The following is a 23,192-nucleotide window of genomic DNA, read 5'->3' as shown; positions in this document are numbered from 1 at the left end:
TACTATGTGCGCTTGAAAGAACGAGAGAGGAAGAAAGATCTGGCCGATTCCGTGGTACGTCTACGTTCGATCGGTGACTTCCTCGTTTCGAGGACGCGGATCCTGCGCGGCGATATCTCGCAAGTACATCGAGATAGAAGTCAAACGTACGTCACGATCCAGTTACTCGACCCAGTCGATCCGGTACTGTACCGTCGTCGTCGTTGGGTCGTTCCGGGAGGTCGTGGCAGATTTCAGACAACGTCTCGTTCCTTACGTTTCGTGTTCTGGCCGAGTTTCACCTCGTGACTGGTCCCTGCTGGACAGCTCGTCGTGTCCTTTCATGCTGACATCAGTGTCTTACGAATTGCTTCGTTCCCCTATATCGCGCCTTTCTGTCACGACGTTCCACTAATAGGTGTCTTTATTGCCCATTTTTCTCACGCTATTAGTCGCTACAGATTACTTCGTTCTCTGATATTGTACCATTTTATTAGGAAGCTGAAGTAATAGGCAATTCTATTTATTTATTCTTTCACAAGAATTGCTGTGGTCCCTTCTGTATATTGTTTGGGTAATAGGTGTATTACTTGGGACCTTTCGGTGCTATTAGACGCTACGAATTGCCTCGCTCTTCACTATTTTAGCTTTTTTGGATGTTGAATTAATGGGCATTTTTATTTACTTATTTATTTGCTGTTTGAATTGTTGTGGTTGTCTGATATGTTGTTTAGGTAGTAGGTGTATTTCTTGGGATCTTTTGGTGCTATTAGACGCCACGAATTGCCTCGCTCTCCACTATCCTAGCTTTTTGGAATATTGAATTAATAGGTATTTTTATTTATTTACTTATTTGGCGTTTAAATTACTGTGGGCCTTTCTGATATGTTGTTTAGGTAGTAGGTGTATTTCTTAGGATCTTTTGGTGCTATTAGATGCCACGAATTACTTCGTTCTCGATTATCCTAGCTTTTTGGAATATTGAATTAATAGGCATTTTTATTTATTTACTTATTTGGCGTTTAAATTACTGTGGGCCTTTCTGATATGTTGTTTGGGTAGTAGGTGTATTTCTTGGGATCTTTTGGTGCTATTAGACGCCACGAATTGCTTCGTTCTCGATTATCCTAGCTTTTTGGAATATTGAATTAATAGGCATTTTTATTTATTTATTCATTTGGTGTTATTTAGTGGTATGAATTACTGTGTTGCTTGGATTATAGTTGTCCTTATTGGGATTTTTGTGACGCTATTAGTCGTTACGAATTATGTACTTCGTTCTCCAATATTAGGATGCTGAAGCTTTTTTATTAGAAAGCTGAAGTAATAGGCAATTTGATTTATTTACCTCTTTGGTGTTATTTAGTGTTATGAATTTCTGAGTTCCTTTCTGTTACGTTGTCTGGATAGAAAGTGTCTTTATTACGACTTTTATAACGTTATTAATCACTATGAATTACTTCGTTCTCCATTATCCTAGCTTTTTAAGATGTTAAACTAATAGGCACTTTTATTTATTTATTCTTTTGATATTATTTAGTGTAATGAATTGCTGTGTTCTTTTTTATTTAGATAACAGGTATCTTTATTAGGATATTTTCATTATGAATCGCCTCGTCCTCCATTATCATAGCTTTCTGTTAGGATGTTGAATTAATAAACACTTTCATCGACATTTTTTCAAGCTATATATCTATTTGAGAAGAAAATTTCGAGTAGAGGATAGTGAGCAGTGCATAAGTTATTCTACTCACTAAAATCTTACTAAATAGAGAGACACATCTTATACGAAAAAAAAAAAATGGAAATTATTTCTTTTTCATATACTAAAATTACAATGTAAAAATAAGAACTATCTTTCAATTTTTCTGCGGTAAACGTTTTTATTCTATACTCAGTGCATGCGCTAGGACACAAAATTCAACTACAAATCGGTACCTTTCAAACGAAACAAAATATCAAAGAACCGATTCTAGCATTCCAAGACAATTTCTCCAACGAAAAATCTTGCTCCATCGACAAAATGAATAAAAACACAGTCATCTGTGTATCCACAAATTTCCCACACTCGCACACATCTCCATAAAAAATAAACTAAAAACGGTCGAGTAGGAATGAAAATTCAGGTGAGAAAATCACTTCGCCGTTACATATATAATATATATTATATTTCCATATAATATATCGGTACATGTACATCCACCTTCCGATACAATACGATAACATCCATTATTGTAGTGTTTTTTGTTATTTTTTTTCTTTCATTTATAATTAGTATGCATACACGTACAGTTTAAAATTTGAATAGGAGAAATTTTCCTCGTGTCTGAACCGCGAATCTTTCTCTATCATCCGGGAATCAATTATATTAAACAATTTTATTCGATTATTCTACGAGTCCACCGTGATCGTCCTCGACAGCGACAAATCTCGTGGAACACTGGCTTTCTGATTGGAAAAAAGTGGCTAGAGGAAACACCAATCAGAAGACAGTACACCTTCTAAATTTTTTCACATAAGTAATTAAAATTGCAATTAAATCGTTCCAATTTCTCACGTCGCCTGGTCGAAGAAAACGACGGTCTGAAGCACCAGAGAATCGAGCCTGACGAGACAAAATGGTCTAAAGATTGAAATTCTCTTCTGTACGCTTATTTTATACAATTTCTACTCCCGATGGTGTCTATCAAATCAACAACAGACACGATTCTCGTTAACGCGACGAAGTAATCGACAATTTTTGTGCAGTCGAAAGAAATCTTCGAGCAAATCTTCTCTCTGATCTTTTGTTCCTTTTCAACATTTGCGTCGTTTTAATCGCACCATTTGTAACATTTCAACGAAATTTTCACGGGAGAAATAATCGCCAAGCTTCGGACAACTTAAAGACTAATCGAACGAAGTACAGTTTCAATTCTGAAACGCTTATTTCCTTGCGTGAAATATACAGGGTGTCGCAGGTTTCAATGGCCAAACGTTGTCGGTATATTCTATGGGTCGAAATAAGAAAAAAATGTTATACAAACATAGGTCTTTTAGAGCTTCGTTAAAAAGTTGTGACAATAATACGAAACGAAGGGAACAATAGCAGACTCGCGGTTATTGCGATGTAATACAGAAGTAGATCAGCAATATTTACGTTTACTCTGCTTATGCAAGAAGCAACTAATACTCCATCTGAAAAATGTCCACCGTTTATGGCAATGTAAGATTGACGTCAGAAAAGATCAGATTACAGTAATGTCTCCACAAGTGTCAGTCCGCAAGGAACCTAAACCTGACACTTGTAGAGTCAGGGACTACGTTTTCGAGCCTCGCGCCCGCCTTTGTAGTTTGCCGAACGTAGACAAGGAGAGCAAATAAAAGATAAGGATGAAACGTGAGTCGAGGCAACCAAGCGATTTAAATACCAACTTTTTTAATTTTACGTTTTTTTATCCCGAAATTTTTTTTAACATATCGATGAGATTTTTCTGATAAAAATGACATCAAACACGACATAATTTGAACAACATTTACTTATTAACACGTTCACTGTCACGCCAGATATTTCACTGCATTGAGATAAAACAGACGACCTGCATTACATTACATAGAGTCGGCCTCCGGTTTGACTGCCAGTTGGAGAATTGGCCAGCCGTTTGACTGACACTTGTAGAATCGGCCCTACATTTGACTGACACTTGTAGAATCGGCCCTACGTTTTTTTTTTTTTAACGTGGAGGTAGGCCGACATTAAATTAATTACTCAATAAGTATTAATAAGTAAATGTTATCCAAATTATATCGTGTTTGATCTCATTTTCATCAGAAAAATCTCACCATGTTAAAAAAAATTTTAGATGAAAACAAGTAAAATTAAAGAAATTATATTTTTCTATTATGAATTGTCGAGCCGTGAAATCTCACTGACTGTTGACTGACAGCGAGCGAGATAACATAGGCGCAGCAATGACGCAGACCTAGGCGTAGGACGATCTACACTGACACTTGTAGAATCCAAACTGGCTGACACTTGTAGAGACATTACTGTACTCTGCGAATTTCGTTATTACTTTGTTTCATTTCAATAAACGCATCGTTGATCTTTTGTATCAATTCATTACGCGATCTTATAAATATCGCGCAAATATTGATAATCTATTACTGTATTACATCGCAGTAACCGTGAGTCTGCTATTATTTCCTTCATTTCGCGCTAGGGTGGATTGAAAAGTTCACGGCCTAAGTATGAAGGATTGCAGCTAAGTGCTTATAATTTTGACCGAATAATATGTAATTAATTGTGTACTAATGTATACAGTTTCGTGTCTCTGTCGTCATTTTTCTCCCTTTTAGAGCTAGCGAAGTAGAGGAATTCGCAGTAGATGGAGTAGAGATGGACGAAATTAGAAAACGAACAGCGATCTAATACCTGAAGATAAAGGACCTCGCATCAAAGATCATTCAAGGAGCTTGCAAAAATTATTCGAAATTCTTGCGAAAATCATTCAAGGTCCTTGCGGTTGACGTCCTTTGTCACCAGGTACTGGACCATTCCTCGCTTCTATTCGTCTCTTCTCCGTCGCTGTAAACACCCCTACTGACACAGCCACGAAACTTCGTACGTCGGTACACAAATGATCACAGATTACACCGTAAAAATTGCAAGCACCTAGCAGCAGTTCTTCCCAGTTAGTCCGCGAACTTTTCAATCCGCCCTCGTATTACCGCCGTAACTTTTCAACGAAGCTCTAAAAGACCTATGTTTGTCTAACATTTTTTTTTATTTCGACCCATAGAATATACCGACAACGTTTGGCCATTAAAACCCGGGACACCCTGTATAGATTCCTTTTTCTTTTCATAAGTGACTTACGACTTATTGTTTTGCATAGTTCGTTCAAACTTATTATCATCGTTACAGAGGAAGAATCGGTTCCCTTAGCATGTGGACCACTTCGTACTCCTATTTTCGTTCTATTTTCTACACGCTTCTCGCGCATAGTCACGTTCGTCTTTTTACAACTTATTATCATCGTTACAGAGGAAGAATCGGTTCCCTTAGCATGTGGACCACTTCGTACTCCCATTTTCGTTCTATTTTCTACACGCTTCTCGCGCATAGTCACGTTCGTCTTTTTACAAAAAAAATAAAGCGAACATCGAGGAAGATAGTGTAACGCTTACTTCAACTTTATTTCGCCGCTTTTTGCGCCACGCTTCGATGGGGTTTCTCTTTCTTCACCGACAGACTGCGCAAGGCCTCCAAGTAGATCTTAATTTACGAGAGACCGAAAGTAACGAAACGCAGGAGAAAAGGGGAAAATTTAAAAACCTAACCGAAACTAAGTGAAAAAAAGAAAACGGAGAATAAGCTCTCGATGAAGCTCGTTGTTCGATTACTATACACGAGGGAGGTAGATTCGAGATGTGCATCGTAAATAGAACAACAGTCCAAACTCTTATCAAATATCCTTAAAAATAATTAAAAAAACGACTAGAATAATTCGAAGAAAAAACAGTGTAAAAAATTCACCCTCTCCGCAACGCATACATTCTGTAAGCTCGCTGTTCCACCAATCGTTTCGTTCACGCAGCGCAAATTGAACTCTCTATCTAAACTCTAACTCGGTAGCAGAATTTTAGACCGCGTACCACAGCAGACTGTGTGGAAAGGAAAACGTCGTACGTGGAAAACTTAGGTGAGAACTCGAGCATCCTGAGATCGTACAGAGGTGTGTGAAAGAATAGAGGTAGGTGTATCGAGGGGTGAAACGAAACCTCGAGAATTTATACAGAAAAATTGTGTGCTTGTGCGGTTAATATCGCGTGTCGCGTGCTAATTAGGAGAAACATTGTTCGCCGAGATAACAGAAAAGAAAGAAGAAGACGTAGAGAGGAGAGAGAGAGAGAGAGAGAGGGGGGTTGTTTAGCCCCACTTCTGGAAGAGACCCACTCGTTGGCACCGGCAATTGGAACCCCATAAGTTGCATCTGCAACTGGAACTGTAGCAGCAGTCTTTCGGTCGATGGTCGCAATTTCCGCCACGTCTTATGCAGGCCCGCCTAAACAGGTAGATCAACGAGGTACGTCTACTCGAGATTAGGGGTATCAGAACAATGCCTTACAGAGACATCGAGACATCGAGGGGCGGGGTGGGGTGTAGGGGTAAAAGAAACTGTTTAACACTCTCCGTGCCACGCGTAGGGGAAAGCGGGATAATTTCGGCTACTTTAATTTTTTGAAATTGAAGAAACGCGCAATTTGAACTGTGTATGGTACTTGTTAACGACTAGCAGTGTTTTTAAACAAATCCGCGAGAGTTCGGTTTTTTACAAATTTTCCTGCTTATCGTACTTATGTAGCCATTAACTTGCAAATAATCATGTATACTAATGTTTATCGTATTTTTTTCAGAGTGCAAGGAGTCACGTTTTACTCTAGGCAACTCTAGTCACCCCTTCTGCTAAAAAGTTCGTTTTGTAACGTAATCTTATAACAGTGGTGAATTGTTAAGCAAGGTAAGTATAAAAGTAGGATTATGTAGCCGAAATTACTCCGTTTTCCACTATACACTTTCCGTGCCACTACCGGTGAAACATTTCGAATCACCTGCCAATTTACGTCAATACTGAATCCGCTATTTGATTTGAAATCGATGTTGTGGAGGTTAATAGCACTTTATCTCATTTCTCAATCTTCAATCTTTCAAAAGATTCGTTAAGAAATTATTATAAATGCTAACTTTTTCTTTAAGGATTTTGGTGCAACTTGCAATGCACAGTGATCCCAAACATTTGGCCGGTAGTGTATGTACACCACGTGTATATTTTTTGGAAGTGGAATTTTTATTGGGCGAAATAAAGTACTCTCAAGGCTGAGGGTTTGAAGAAAGGACACAGGAAAGTAGATTAAAAGGACGAGAATTTAGGGTGTTTGTTCATTTGAGAGTGAAACTATCGTAAGTTGCTCTGTGCTAATTTAGAAGTATCCACGGTATTGCTAGCGAAGAGCTGTATAATTTGAGAGTACTCTCGAGAACAACTATCGTGAAAATCTTTGAGATGAATACTTACCTTAAGTACAGTCAGTGGAAGAAATGTAATGTACAGACAGTTTCAGTGTAATTTCAAGATCAGTAGACGGAAACCTGAGAAGCTAAGAGCTTCTGCATAAAGTATGCCTTAGCTTTGATCGAATACTAATTGCAAACGTAAAATGCTGCATGCCTGAATATTTCTTCCACCGACTATACATTGTACCGAGAGTACTAGCGGAGAGCTGGACACACAATTTGAGAGTACTCTCGAGAGCAACTATCGCATAACACTCTCAGATAGACGCATACCCTAACACTATTGATATTTTTTTAGGATTTAAATATTTAAGTATTTTAATATGACTTTTTAACTTCTTAATAAAGTTTTGCTAAAAGTCATATATTTTCCGGGGCACGGAATGTGTTAGTAAAAAAATAATAATAAATTGACTACAGTTTTCAAAGTACAGTGAACACTCTATTTTGAATCGAGAATTGTATTTTACTTTTAATTTTTCGTTTTCCGAAATTCCTTTTATTATTTGAATTCGAATGGAATGAATCCTTTGCGATCCCCCGATCTTATCTTTATCTCGAAGTGTGAAATAAAAAAGTACGGAATAAAAATACCGTGAAACATGTTTTGCTTCGAAGTTATTTTTACGAAATGTGAAACTTTCACCGTCACTCGGATACTAGCTGTTCCTTTCTTTCACGCTGCAACAAATCTTGAAATGCCACGGTCAAGTTCACCGTCACTTTCACTTATAAAATCGATAACTACAGATTCTACGTTCTTTTTCCTTGATTTCACTTTTTACACTGGACCGCAAAAGATTGTTTCAACAAACACAGAGCATGCACTGTACGTGTATACAAAACTATTCTTAATAAAATTAAACGAAAAATTGTCGGAAGGATGGGAAAGGATGGGAAACAAGTTTTGATACTAAAGTAATAAATACTCACTTCTGTTGGGCTGCTCTCATCAGATTTTCCAACGCGTTGTCTGTATAATCCGAGTCCGCAACTTGTAGCGAATCTTCCTCTGTAACACACGTTGAAAAACGTATGATTAACATAAGAAACACAAAAAACATATTAAATCGTAAAACTTAAATTACAATAAAATCGAATTATTACAGTAAAAATCGCACTCTGTAGCGAATCTTCCTCTGCAACACAAATTCAAAAACGTATGATTAATATAACGAAATAAAAAATACATTAAATCACAAACCTCGAATTACAATAAAAATAATTCTCGAATTATTATAATAAAAATGGCAATCTCATTTCAAATATTAGGCCATGCCTTGAGTTCACGTCGAATTTTATAATTTACTGTTCGTTCGAAATAAGAGTAACCTCGTTTCGCGCATGGGACGTGCCTAAGGCAGGGCGAGAACGTCCAAACCCCCACTTAACCCCCACTCTGCTACGCTCTCTGTCTATGCGCAGAACGGACGAGAATCGGTCCGAGAGCGAGGTTATTCTTATTTTGAACCAAGTGTAGATCAATATTTCCCAGGAATCTTTAAATTTCGCAAAAATAAAGTGCAAGTGCCTTCTCATTCCACAACTTTCTCCTAGTGTTTTCTTTGGTAAGTCCTTCTTCCTTGGATTTTCATTAAAATATTTTTCGCTTTCGGCACGAACTTATGGGATGAGCTAACTATCCTCATTTTAGAAAAGTTTCACACATTCACCCTCGTAAGAATATAACACAAAACTGTAATCCCCATGTTCTTCCAAACAGAGTCCAATTTTACAAAGTAAAACTAAATTTCAGTTATAGATTACTGTTCTCTCTTCGCCAAAAATTAACCCTTTGCGGTCCTACATCGAGTCAGACTCGACTTGAAAAATTTTGCCTTCAGACATCATACAATGGATCATAAATCGCAAACGATAATAATTAATATTGTAATAATAATTAATACTATACCAAAACTTAATATTTTACAACCAACATTCCTCTAAAACATCGAAATAAAGGCAAACTGCCGGACAATTGGAACCGCAAAATTGAAAAAACCACTTCCTTCAATTTCCCCCAAAAATAGAGTCTGATAAAACCTTTCTCTTCCTCTTCCAACCCATTCGCTCTTCCACAATAACAAGCACGACAAACGTTTACTCCGACGCAACAAACTCCGCACCAATCGCACAATCGAATCCTAAAAACATACTTGGAACAACAACGACGCAAAATCAGGGGGAGAAAAGGGAAGCACTTAGACGAGTTCACTGTTGTTTGCAGGACTGTTAAGAGGTCTCGTTCCTCAAGTCAGCTTTCCCAGTGAAAGAAACGTATCGTGTAGCTAAGTTCGATTAAACGCCGCGTCCATTATCAGAGGTCATAAAAGGGTAGATTGCGTTACGAAAGGGATGAAAATAAAAATACAAGAATTTTCCAGGTGAATCCTTCGCGAAGATATATTTAGTTGGCAAGGTCGAGTATGTTGTTTCATGCTGATACTTGGTGCAAATTTGCCTGTTTCCTTGGGAAGATGAAGCTTAGGTAAGAATTGTTAGTTGTTTCAGAAATGAGGATATACGGTGTGGAATTATTGGCATTTTGTGAGAAAGCAAAGAGGATTATGAGAATTTGGGATTTAGTGAAACAGGCGTTGTATGGGTACAAGGTCACAGGAATTGTATCTTCGGTTAATTTGCTGAAAAGATGGCGGTAAGGTAATTGCGTGATGTATTGCTGGGTGAGGAAATAGTAAGGATAAATCGTTGGGAAGGAAAATGAAATTAGTATTGTAAGTGAAGGGAACGTCTTATATTTGGTTTCGAGAAGTGAGAAATTAGAGGAGAAATTTTATTTGAAATTATTATCTACTTTAGTTCGATTGTGGAAATTTATTTTTTGGAATTAATGTTTTTTTTTGAGAATTTACATTGTTTCATTCAGACTTTACTAAAATTGAGCGTTTAATTTAAAAAAATTGCAGTATTTTGTTAATTTTTTAATTTATTTCTTTTCAAATATTTTCTTTATCTTGGGGATTTACATTGTTTCATTCAAACATTATTGAAATGGAGCATTTAATTTAAAAAGTGACAGTAATTTGTTAATTTGTTAATCTATTCTTTTCAATTAATTTATTTATCTTGAGAATATACATTGATTCACTCAGACTGTTCTAAAATTCAATATTTAATTCTAAAAAATACAGTATTTTGTTAAATTTTTAATTTGTTTTTCTCAATTAATCTACTTATCTTGATAATTTACGTTATTTAATTCAGACGTTACTAAAATTCAGTATTTAACTTAAAAAATTATAGTATTTTGTTAATTTTTTAATATATTTCTTTCAATTAATCTACTTATCTTGATAATTTACATTGTTTCATTCAAACGTTACTAAAATTGAGTATTCAATTCACAAAATACAGTATTTCGTTAATTTTTGATTTATGAAATATAAAAATTTTCTATCCTCGATATCCTTACGCGAAATTCTCGAATTGTGCGAATGAATTCTAATAAAAATTTCCTCAAATCGTATTTTCCACTTCGGTAACAACCTTCCGAAGAAATACATGGAGAATCGTGATACGAAAGAATCCATTCCTTTCCGGTAATTTCCATCCAATTGTATCCAATAAGCGTTTCCATATAAAACGCGTCGCCGCACGGGTTTCCTTCGCAGTAAAAGTTTAATTCAAGAAATTGCTGCCGGAGCGGGGGAACTATTTATCGAGGTTGTTTCTCCTGCTCCTTTTTCAACGATCTCGATAAATTACGTAGAAAACGATTGGTAAAAGCACGAAAAATTTCCGATTGAAGACCTCTATGTACATTCTAACTTGAATGAAAGCTTTCCCCCCCCAAAAAAAGTTCGAACTTTTGCACGTTTAAAAGGAAAAACTTAATTGCCACATGGTGAAGCTTATTGCATTTAAGTTTCGTGCAACAACGCGAGTGAGAAATAAGTTATTCTGAACGAAGCGTGCTACTTTGATGAGCTTCGTTTTATGAGATTGTTTTCGAAAGCTTGTCACGTAAATAAACCCACACGGAAAATATTAAAAGACGCTTTCTGATACTTCTCGAGGTAAAATGTTGTCATCTTTCGCGAGATGTGATTATAAATTAGTATGTATGTCGAAAATTTCACTTCTCGTCTGGTTACAGACATACAGAGCAAAATTAATCATGAATTCAAATGAAATTTAAATTTTGATTTTCAAAAATTTTTGATTCGAATTTAAACTTTGGAAGATCTTAGGTTTAAATTTAAATATTCAAATTTTCAAGTATTTGGAATATTTGAATGATTAGTAAATTAGGATTTGAATATTGAAATTCGCTTACGAATTAAAATTGAATTTTGAAATTTTTAATTCAATTTTGAAATTTGAAAGATTCAAAATTCAAATTTTCAAGTATTCGGATATTTGAATTGTTTAAAAATTACGATTTGAATATTAAAATTCGCTTACGAATTAAAATTGAATTTTCAAAAATTTTTAATTCAAATTTGAAATTTGAAAGATTCAAAATTCAAATTTTCAAGTATTCGGATATTTGAATTGTTTAAAAATTACGATTTGAATATTAAAATTCGCTTACGAATTAAAATTGAATTTTCAAAAATTTTTAATTCAAATTTGAAATTTGAAAGATTCAAAATTCAAATTTTCAAGTATTCGGATATTTGAATTGTTTAAAAATTACGATTTGAATATTAAAATTCGCTTACGAATTAAAATTGAATTTTCAAAAATTTTTAATTCAAATTTGAAATTTGAAAGATTCAAAATTCAAATTTTCAAGTATTCGGATATTTGAATTGTTTAAAAATTACGATTTGAATATTAAAATTCGCTTACGAATTAAAATTGAATTTTCAAAAATTTTTAATTCAAATTTGAAATTTGAAAGATTCAAAATTCAAATTTTCAAGTATTCGGATATTTGAATTGTTTAAAAATTACGATTTGAATATTAAAATTCGCTTTTCAATTCAATTTTGAAATTTGAAAGATTCAAAATTCAAATTTTCAAGTATTCGGATATTTGAATTGTTTAAAAATTACGATTTGAATATTAAAATTCGATTACAAATTAAAATTGAATATTCAAAAATTTTTAATTCAAATTTGAAATTTCAAAGATTCAAAATGTAAATTCTTTCAATGTAAATTCTTTAGTAATTAGTATTTAAATTAACTAAATTCAGTACTATAAAAACTTTCGATATCCATGAACGCCAGCGAATGAAAGTTTCAGAAAAAATACCACACGAATAAAGAAATAATAACAGAAAAGAACGTTTCGTGGTTAACCGAGAAGCTAATTCTCTATAGACACAAAGATCAAAGAATAACAATTATACGTTAGAGTAACACCCGGAAGAATCGTTGATTAACTCATTCAAAAACCACACAGCCTGAGCAAACGAGAGCTTGCATTACATTTAATCTCCCGCGTTCTTCAAAACTCATTTTCAAATGTACTTTGCATTTCACACCTTCCACAAACATATAAATCCTTAGTTCACCAAGAAACTCATTAATCTTCAAAGATAAACCCGCAGCTTCAACCCCTTTCACAAACAACAGATTCTATCACGTTCCACGAAAACCTTGTAACAAATCTTCGTATTAAATCCACACCGCTTCCTCAATTATTATGAAAAAACAAACAGAAAATTCTAAGTCGGCTGTAAACCGATATTTTATAATATTCTACCTAAAATTTTGAAAAGATGAAAAAATTTCTTCCATCTTTTTCACAATTTAAAACCATTTAACTCTTTCGTGGCCGAATTACTTTTCTTAAAAATTAGTTATTTATTTATTTAGGTCATCGCGTCTGTAAAAGATACTAAATTGGGATTAATTTCACATATGAGCCACTCAGAAGCCAAAATGATTAACTCCACTTTTTGAAATTCTTCCAATTTTAGTATCAAAGCACATGCTTCAAGCTTAACTCTTCATAAATAAAGAATAAAATAAATAAACTTAATTCTTCACATATGCTCGAAGCTTGATTCTTCATAAATAAAAAATTAAAAAAATAAACTTAATTCTTCATATACAGAAAAATATAATTTTTCATAAAAAGGAAATTTTATTTGGTGAAGCTAGAAGTCACTCTGGTTTCTGAGTGGCTCATACGTCTCTATCTCGCTGCTCGCGAAAGGGTTGAACCAGTATCTCAGAATACTTCACAGAGAGATCAGAGAATTTCAATTTCACAGTGTTTCACGTTCCATGATGAGCTCTGGATTGAAAAGAAGAACTGAGTTACGTTTCGAGGGTATAAAACATCATTCCGTCCAAGGGGATTCATTAATTCTCCATAGGTAATCCCAGGTTGGATTCCATGGAGGACACATTGTACGCGGGGTAAGATAAACACGCAATGACAGTTCGTTATCCTTCCTCTATTCTCTTCCTAGTCGGTATTCCCAACAACCACCCCCTTGATTAAGGTAATCTAACGTGCCAGCGTTTCCCATTCGTTCTTGTTTCCAGTTGCCTCCGGGATGTCCTCCCATGCTCCAATATTCTCACGACCCAGACGTGAAATTACAAGATCCTCCTCGGCCAATATTTTGGGTGACGAACGGAATCATCGTCGATGTGATTTTAATCGAGACACTGTTTACGATGCTTCAGGGTGGATTTTGATCAACCCTAGTTAGTTATTTCATTTCACTCCTACGCTTAATATTAAAATTCACTCACTCGGGAATTAATTCGCGAAATAAAAGAGATTTTTGAAAGTTTTCATTCGGAGTTGAAATTTAAATTTGAATTTTCCAAAATTTGTAATTCGGATTTGAAATTTAAATTGGGATTTTCTAAATTTGTAATTCAAATTTAAACTTTGAGAGATTAGAAATTTTCAAAAATATTTTGTTCGAATTTAAACTTTGAAAGATCTAAAATTTTCAATGTTCAGATTTGGATTTTCAAACATTTTTAGTTCGAATTTAAACTTTGAAAGATCTAAAATTTTCAATGTTCAGATTTGGATTTTCAAACATTTTTAGTTCGAATTTAAACTTTGAATTCCAATTTAAAGCGCAGGCTGCACCCCACCCCAAAGCTTGCAGGTCCTAACGGCCGAAGGACGATATAAAAACGGGAAAAAGGGCAGCGGCCCACACAATATCGCACATAGTCATCGACGAGCGAACCGACGTTATTCTAAAGTCAGTTATTTTAAGCCCTGTAATTCTTTAGCCTTACACAATTTTTAGCATCTCGAACATGTTACGTTACCGCCTCTTCGCTATACTTAAGACATGGGTTAAAAGTGACCCGGCATTGGCTGGACGAGGGTTAACAAATACCGATAAAACTTCGCCGAAGTTCTCGTTAAACTGCTGACTTTTATTTATATTGTAAGAGTTATTGGTGAAAATAAAAGCGACGAGAACGGAATGCATTAATTTCAGGCGAATCTCCGATATATCGGTGAAATAATTTTTCGATAAAATATCGTATTAAATTCACGTGAAAATTCCCAGCAACTTTTAAATCCATCAGACTTACTCGAGGAAGAACACTCGACGCTAAATATCTCCGAGTGTTTTTGCGCTACAAAAGTTCGATACGTCTCGACGAAGCCATCGAAACTAATTAAACGTACGTTCAATTAAAGCGTCGCTCAAGGTCGACAACCAGATCGACGTTGATTTCATTTTATTTTCAATCGACGATCCTTGCGTAACGCGATTCCATCGAGTACCGTTTCGTTCGAATCAGTTAATCACCATAATTAACAAAGTTACGTTGAAAACGAATTGTTTGTGCCAGTACGTGCTGACTGAGAACATTATCCAATTAAAATCTCCCATTGAAACCTCCCTTACTTCGAGGAAAAGACATAGAAAATCGCTAAATAATTCGTTCCGAAAGAAACATTTAAACGTTAAGCCGTATATTAACAGAATTCTTTAAATTTTTCAAGTTTTCAAAAAAATAGTCGTATTTTTGGAGCAAGAAGAGTTTCACTTGATTTTTACGAATTTTTAATGTATTATTTGATACATAGACGCTTTGAAAATTGGTGCGCTATGCGCCCTTGGCGCCTATAGGCGTTTTAAATATTTTCTCGCGCTGCGTCCTTGGTGGCTATAGGCGTTTCGAATATTTTCTTGCGCCGTGACTTTTCAGCCTTTTAGCACAGTTTCACTTTAATTTCACCCTTAATTTTTACCCTCTGCACACTTCCACCTTAATTTAATAAAACAGATTTAAAAACGATGAACCTTAAATGTTTTAATTTTTCAAAAATTTTACGTCTACAGTCTGTCACTCGCGTTACGAACTACAATAAAATCTGCCGCAGCCAAATTGTTGAAATTAATTACACCTGTGAATTTTTCATTGAAAAGCACACAATCTCCAGTTTAAACCATTCCTCTATCCCCAACAGTTTCCAAAATATCAGACAAAATCCAGTAAAAATCCGTCTCTTTCACGTTCGAACGCTGGACTGAACTTCAAACTCGTGTCATAGCAAATTTCTCGAACAACTTTCTTCAATAAAATTCTAAAAACAGTGAAAAAATCGAAAGAATATTTCACAAAGGAAGAAACATATTTTCATACTTTTCTGTTATAATTTCGCACTTCAACTTACACGATTTGTGCAAAATTTTAACAACGAATAATTCCAAACGGTGTGGAATAATTTTTACTTGGACATTTTCAGCAAAGCTAACGAATTTATTCAACCAGTTACGCGAAATTTCTTCGAAACGGAGAACTGGACAGAATTTCGTTCCATTTGCGTGCAATTATCGTCATCACTGCAAACTCACTGGCTACCGCGACAAATAATCATGAATGAAACTAACGCGATTAGAGCATGTCAATCGTACAAGTTGGAAACGCGTCGATTAAACGCGCGTACTATTCTCGACGTGAAAAGCATAAAACATGAATGGAAAATCGAACGCGCTTCTAAAAATAGCCGGTGTTGTTCTTCCTTTCAATTTTAAGCTTAATTCTGTCTCGCGTCTGTCGCTGCCGAACAACTTGTGATTCTCGAGTAAACTCACGCCGGCTCTATTCTGTCGAGTGTAAAAATTAAAACCAGATTGCTAGTTTTTCGTGTGATATTGTTCACACTTCAGAATCGCAACTTTTTTCAATTTACACTACCGGCTAAAAGTTCGGAATCACCGAGCTTTGCAATTTACACAAAAATTTCCAGAAAAAGGTCAGCGACTTTGAGAATTTTTTATCGTTCGAATCAATTGATACGAGATAAATTGATAAAAGTAGAACTGAGATAAAGTTCAAATCTACAAAAAATTTGCAGCAGATTTAACACTAAAACTACCGACTGGGTCAAAGTGAACCATTAGCGACTTTCCAAAAGTGAATTTCCAAGTTCAAATCTACAAAAAATTTGCAGCAGATTTAACACTAAAACTACCGACTGGGTCAAAGTGGACCATTAGCGACTTTCCAAAAGTGAATTTCCATGTAAGTAAACCGTGATTGGAAAGTTCGATTCATACCGATACAAATGGAAGCATACATGTAGAATACAAATTCGGAAAGTTACAAGCGACAATACTTACTAGTATAGAACATTCACGTTTGTTCGAAAGATGCTAATGGGTCATTTCGACGCGGTCGGTAGTTTTAGTGTTAACATCGATGAAAAGTGGGAGGTGATTCCAAACTTTTTACCGGTAGTGTATATGTGGGGAATGACAAAGACAATGTATCGTTGTCTTAATATCGGAAAAAGTGTTCCATATTTTATGAAATGTACCACTCAAATCACCATCAATCTCAACTATCTAAATCGATCGAACAATTCAATTTCCTATGACCATACTGCGGATGTTTATACGATTGTAACGTATTAAAATACAGGAGAGTAAGGTAACAGTCTAACTGACTGCAGTAAATACGTTTATCTATGAATTACTATTATTACGTTAGGTTTTTTAAACGAAACTTTAGATATATTGTACTTCTTTTTACAGAAAATAATGTGTTTAAACGAAATAATTTCCGTACGGTTCTACACAATTTTCTGAAAGATTAACTGAATGAGGAAATTCTTTGAACCCTACTTTTACAGTGTCTTCGTTTCGAGGTAATTTATTTGTTAAAAAAGATTGTTCGGGTGTCTGAAAATATGGCAACTGGACTGTTTTCAATAATTTTTCTCTCGGCTCATTTCCAATGCAAAAGCACCAATCTTGAATTTTGCTAAATTTATACTTTCACCAGTTTTTACCGCAGTTTTTCCCAAATTTATATTTGTACAAAAAATTACGCGAACATCGTGATTTTTCTAGACCTATGTAGTTGTATTCTGAATTTTTTACTATTCAATACTTTAAATATTTTTCTTGACACAATTCCGCCACTTCATCTATTGAAAAGAGAATTCACTTGCACCGACCTAATGTTCGCCTGTCTCAAGAAAATCTAACATTACTCTCATCTGTTCTACGTATATACGTTAAAACCTTCGCAGAGATACACCTTCCAAACCCTCGCAACCTACGCACCTCCAATCATGTACAATTCCTCACTCGAGAAAACCTCGAGAAAACCAAAAAATTTCTCCTGGCTCATTGCCAATGAAAAACCGCCAATCTTCAATTTTGCTAAATTTATCTAGGAATCCATTAGAAGCAATTAACAGTTTGCAAGAATCCGAGTCGTTAGAAGCAATTAATGTTTAGGAATCCCTCGGTCGCCAACACGCGTTTTTGCGAAGGTGAGCATCACCTAATCCTAAATAGTAGAATGTTCTGGAAAATGAGAGTGCAAGTGTGTGTGGCCTATAAGTAAACGAGGTAGGCCGCGGGAACGGTCTTAGGATTTCAAAGTTTTAGAGTTGTAAGAGCACAGACACAGACAACTTTAATAAAGTTCTAAAATAAAACAAGTTCTCACCCCAGTCACCGCTTCTCATAACATATCCCACATTTATATTTTCCAAATTTGAATTTATACAAAAGAATTACGCGAACATCGTGATTTTTCTAGACACAGTAGTATTCTGAATTCTTTTACTATTCAATATACGTGTGCTACAGTAAATTCCTTCTTCCCGACATTCAGCTACTGAAAAGACATTTTCCTAACGTTACCCTCATAAATTCTACATATTTCAACAACAGTCTACTTAAAACCTTCCCAGAGATACACCTTCCAAACCCTCGCAACCTACGCACCTCCAATCATCCACAATCCCTCACTCGCACGCACCACAAAACCAAAGAAAAAGAGAAACTCGAATACTCACCATCGTCGAGGTAAGAAGGGCTACCGAGGGTCCTGCCGGCGAGGACGATCATCAAGCAGAACAACCACAACAATCCAAACTTCATGACTTCCTTAATTCCCTCGGATGAAATCTCCAAGTGACAAAATTGACGTTACTTCGATAGACGAAAATCGAGACAAGGATTCGTCCCTCTGTTGCGTACCCTTTCGTAGCCGGAGTACAAGTGAGGTTTCCACGCCAGACCGGTAGCTTATATAGACGAGGGAGGCGTGGCGATCTCGCTCCCACGAGGATCTAGTTGCGGAGGGTGAAACCGCGGATAAGACTTCCACGATGTTCCACGCTCTTTCCATGGTGTCTCTGCAAACCTCCTCCACGGTGTTTTGGATTCTACCTGTGAAAATGAGAAGGCAAAAAGGAAGAAGAAGCACAGAGAACGCAAGAGGGAGAGAAAAATAGAGAGGAGTGATTCTTTCCGGAGCGATGCGACCGAGCATAGGGTGGCTGCCACCCTTTGGAACGAGCAACTGGTTGCGAAGCAACTGGTACCCTCGCTGTGTGCCTATCGGACGATTATGTGGCCCGTAATGCGATTTACGTTTCCGTCACGTTTGCCACACGGGTTACTTTGAATCGTTTCGAAGACGACTCTCCCCGTTCCTCTACAGGGCGAACTGTGTGTACGCGACGACACTTTCACAGGGAGGGATGCTAGTTTGACGGGAAGGGATTTTGGGCCGCGGAGATGTACGAGAGACGGAAGGCTTTCAATGGTCTGTGTCGAGTAGATTGCGGCGTTCCGATGGAGAGATTACGGTTTTTGGTGTCGCGAGCGACGGGGTAGGTTGTACGAAGAGGGGTAATGAGACGAGGATCGGATAAGAAGCTTTGGGGATTTAGGGTTACGACGGAGGAGATGGGAGACGAATTTAATTGGCCGCGGAGCTTCGGATAGTGGGCAATTCGAAAATTGAATCGTTCATCTTGTGGGAGTGAAAAGGTGATTCTGAGGAGATGTTAACATTTTGTGGGATTTTGCTGATTACTTTTTATTCGATAAATTAAAAGTACCCCACGTGTCGCCGGTGCTGTTCACTGTTATTGTTTTTTATTTGTAACAAGAAAATGTAATTCGCTCTCTCGATACTCGCGTTTCGCTGGTCAATCACACACGCACTCCCACACTCGCTCCATTTCACTGGAAAAGGACGAGACGTCGCAATCGGCTTGGCAACCCATGTTATCGCCTAAACATAAACAAACGCGCCACGCACGATCGTCTTTCAGTCGTTCTTCCTTTCCAGGCCATTCACACCAAGTCTCTCCGTTTCTCCATCTCTCCCCACAGTCACATACCAAAAACCCCGCAGTATGTAGGACGAATTTTCAATATTTTTCTTTTATTCTACTACCGACCATAGCGACACTAGCGACTAAATCAGAATTGTGAGAAAATCCGTCCCGAAGACGGTGAAGCGAGCACCTTGAAGCCACGCCCAGCGCGCTCGGTGGGGACGACTCCTCCCCTTTGGGTCTTTCCCTGGGCCTGTTCGCGTAGGGGTGGACAGGGATCGGCAGGACGACGCGTCCTTACACTTCACGAGACCCTCGAAACATGCGAACGACGCTCAGATAACGCGGATATAGACTTTGAATAACATATACTATTGTAAAAACGTAGACACGTTTAATTAATTTTACGCCCACCCTACCCCGAATCGGAGTACCTTCTGACAGAATCAATTGGAATTTTTCAATTCAGATAAGCAGCACGGCTCAAATCACGACAACCATCAACAGCAGCCATATTTAATTATTTTTCAACCGAAAAAATGTGGGATCAGAAATATGAATAGATGTTTATTTTACAAAATATAAGAATAACTATAATACTATGACACACGCTTCTCGACTTTTCCAAACACACTGTCCCTTCATCCCTCGCACGGCGTACTTTATAGCCAAGCCCTCCGTGGAAAAATGTGGGATCAGAAATATGAATAGATGTTTATTTTACAAAATATAAGAATAACTATAATACTATGACATACGCTTCTCGAAACACTTCTCCAAACACACTGTCCCTTCATCCCTCGCACGGCGTACTTTATAGCCTCTTGTCGCCGGGGTTTTTCCCGTTGGGCCTGGCTATCGTCGCTCCGCTTTCTCTCTCGTGCTCGCCACATTTGGTTAAAACTACCCTTTCCCAAAATTACGATACTACAAAAATTGACGTGTAAATACATAGGAATGAAGCTCGTGTTGATAACTGTTACTGAACTTCTGTAATAAATTAGCAAAGAAGGCCTAAAAAAAGGGCTGTCGCTCTAGAATACCACCTTAACTCGTTATTGGTTAGTTAATGCTTAGAATGAAGTTTGTTGTAAACGATGATATGTACTTTGTTAAGGAAGAAGAGATGTTACGAGAACCATGTCAACGCTAGAAGAATCGGCCGGGTCAAAAATGACCCGTTAGCAACTTTCAGAGGATGAGGGTGATGTTTATCGAGTAATATACCATTTGAACGCGTAGACGTTGCTCTATCATATAAGCGATACACTTTTGTTTTTTACCGTCGTTTGTTCCGAGTATAACTTAAAAACGTAACAATGGACAAGAAGCAAATTCGTACCATATTTTTATATGAATTTAAATTAGGACGTGAAGCCGCGGAAACTGCCCGCAATATTAATCGTGTACTCGGTGAAAGCACGACTAACGATTATAATGCGTAAAATGTTATTTGTTAAACAAGCAAGTTTGGTAAATCGTAAGGGACCAATACTCCTACACGATAACGCCCGCCCACACGTATCACAATTCACGATTCGGAAGATACACGAATCGGATTATGAAACATTAAAACACCCTCCTTATTCCCCCGACTTATCCCCTACAGATTACCATTTTTTTAAACATTTCGATAACTTTTTGCGAGAAAAAATCTTCCGCAATAAAGAGGACGCTGTAAATACCTTCGTGGAATTTATTTATTCTAGAACTCCTGATTTTTATTGTAACGGAATAGGAACTCTTGTAAAACGTTGGAAAAAGTGTATAGAATCTAGCGGAAATCATTTCGATTGAATAAATTCATTCTAAGCAAAACTACGTGTCTTTAAATCTCACGCACAGAAACCGCAATTTATTTCCGGACAACCTAATAAAACGTGATTGAAAAATTGGATTCATATGGATCGAAATGCAAGTATACACTACCGGCCAAAAGTTACTACCTGCTATTAATTCTTTATTGATTTGAAATTGATGTTGTGGAGATCAATAACGCTTTACCTCATTTCGATTCATTTGAATGATAAAAAATTCGTTAAAAAATTATTACAAATGCTACCTTTTTGGGGGGGAATTTTTCTGCAACTTTCAATGCACAGTGATTCCAAACATTTGGCCGGTAGTGTACACGCAGTAAATAATGTCGGAAAGTTATAAACGAACATTCGCTCTTTTTGGAAAGTTACTAATGGGTCATTTTTGACCCGGTCAGTCTTTCCACAGTTAAAAAGCTAACAAAGGAGTGTCCTCAAGTAAAAATCACCGATTTTGACGAAATTTGTGTACAATGTAGTTCTCGAAAAAATATCTGACGCATATATTTTTTCATACTCTGAAATCCACGTTAAGAGGGTTAAAACAGCCCTCAAAATTGAGGCTACAGAACGTATTTCACGAAATATCTCACAAACTACTAAGTTTAAAAAAGTAGTTCCAATGTAAAAATTACTTATTCTTAAACGAAGAATTTAACAATACAAACAGCTTCTAAAACCATTAATTTGTTTAAATAATACATCAAAAATTACCACATTCCTGTTACAAACGTACAAAACCAGAGATAAATTAGAATTGCAATTTTCATAATTATAACAAAAATTACTACACTCCAAATTTTCATTGCAAATAGAAAGTACATTCTAGAGTAACTCGAAATTACAACAATTATCTCAGACACGCAAAAGTTTCTATTATACACGAGCACCGAAACATTTCCATGTTTAATATCGATCTCGAACCACCAAGTAGCGGTGTATTATAAAATCCATCAAACTTTCTTAAATTCGTTTGCTGATTCCACTTTAAAATCATTCGCCCGTATAATCCAGCAATTATGAACAACCGTGTATCGTTAAAGCCCCGTTTCCTTCCAGCTGATTTTCCTCGAAATTCCATTTATCTTCCGTTGCAATCGTTCTGTTACACCCTCAAATATTTTCCTTCTTAGTCCTTAATTTTATCCGTATTTACGAATCACCCACTTTCACCATTACTCGTACCGAACTCTTCACCTTCCAACACTCCTGCATAGTCACAACCCAAAGTCCATCTTCCCAGAACCCTTAAGGGGGTCTTCTAGTGTGACGGTTTCAAAAAATAGATTTTTATTTTTTTGCATATATCGAAAGTACAACTCTTTAAGAATGTACTCCTCAAGTTTTATAGTTGTATTCAATAAAATAACGAAGTTATAGCTCGTTTAGTGTGACACATCAAGGGAGAATGTAAATAGCACTGAAAACTTTAAACGCGTTTTTCTCGGAACCACGTTTTCTGAAATGGTTGCCACGATCTGGCAAAAACTACCGAACCAATCGAACTCAAATTTTGCACATGTCTTCGGAACATGTGTGGCTATGGTCGGTAGTAAAATTATGCCAAAATGTATATTTTTCTGATTTTTAGAGCCTCTGAAAGACGAAAAGAAGTCGAAAAAATCGATACTTCGTATTCAAAGTGCCGCCATTTTTTTAATTTCCAATATTTTTCTTTTATTCTACTACCGACCACAGCGACATGCACACTAAATAAGAATCAATTGGATTTTTTTATTTCTGATAAGCAGAACAGCTCAAATCATGGCAACCATGGACCTACTCTTTTTTCTCATGCTCCTGTTTGACGTGTTCCACAGTAGCCATATTTAATTAT

General features: G+C 36.4%; 1 protein-coding gene across 2 annotated transcripts; it reads right to left on the bottom strand.

Annotated features, from left to right (window-relative positions):
• Positions 1-5,771: 5,771 nt before the first annotated feature.
• Positions 5,772-18,438, bottom strand: LOC108578123 (U8-agatoxin-Ao1a-like). 2 transcript variants are annotated; one of them, XM_017941387.1, is made up of 3 exons: positions 18,264-18,438; positions 7,970-8,048; positions 5,772-6,053 (listed from the first exon to the last, which is right to left on the bottom strand). In XM_017941387.1, the coding sequence occupies exons 1-3, from the start codon at positions 18,346-18,348 to the stop codon at positions 5,891-5,893; spliced, it is 327 nt and encodes a 108-aa protein (XP_017796876.1). In that variant the 5' UTR covers positions 18,349-18,438; the 3' UTR covers positions 5,772-5,890. The 2 variants fall into 2 exon arrangements, with proteins under 2 accessions (XP_017796876.1, XP_017796877.1); XM_017941388.1 differs by having other exon boundaries at positions 5,772-6,026.
• Positions 18,439-23,192: the final 4,754 nt, after the last annotated feature.

This window comes from Habropoda laboriosa, unplaced genomic scaffold, assembly GCF_001263275.1.
Source record: "Habropoda laboriosa isolate 0110345459 unplaced genomic scaffold, ASM126327v1 scaffold1319, whole genome shotgun sequence".
NCBI classification, from domain to species: Eukaryota; Metazoa; Arthropoda; class Insecta; order Hymenoptera; family Apidae; genus Habropoda; species Habropoda laboriosa.
This window is presented reverse-complemented; position numbering and strand designations above follow the sequence as displayed.

Bases quoted from the DNA above. Each gene is read 5' to 3' on its own strand.
- LOC108578123 (XM_017941387.1), bottom strand. From the start codon at position 18,348: ATGAAGTTTGGATTGTTGTGGTTGTTCTGCTTGATGATCGTCCTCGCC. The intron at 8,049-18,263 runs GTGAGTATTCGA...CGTGTGTTACAG, and splicing joins CCCTTCTTACCTCGACGATG to AGGAAGATTCGCTACAAGTT. The intron at 6,054-7,969 runs GTGAGTATTTAT...AATCTCGAGTAG, and splicing joins ATGAGAGCAGCCCAACAGAA to ACGTACCTCGTTGATCTACC.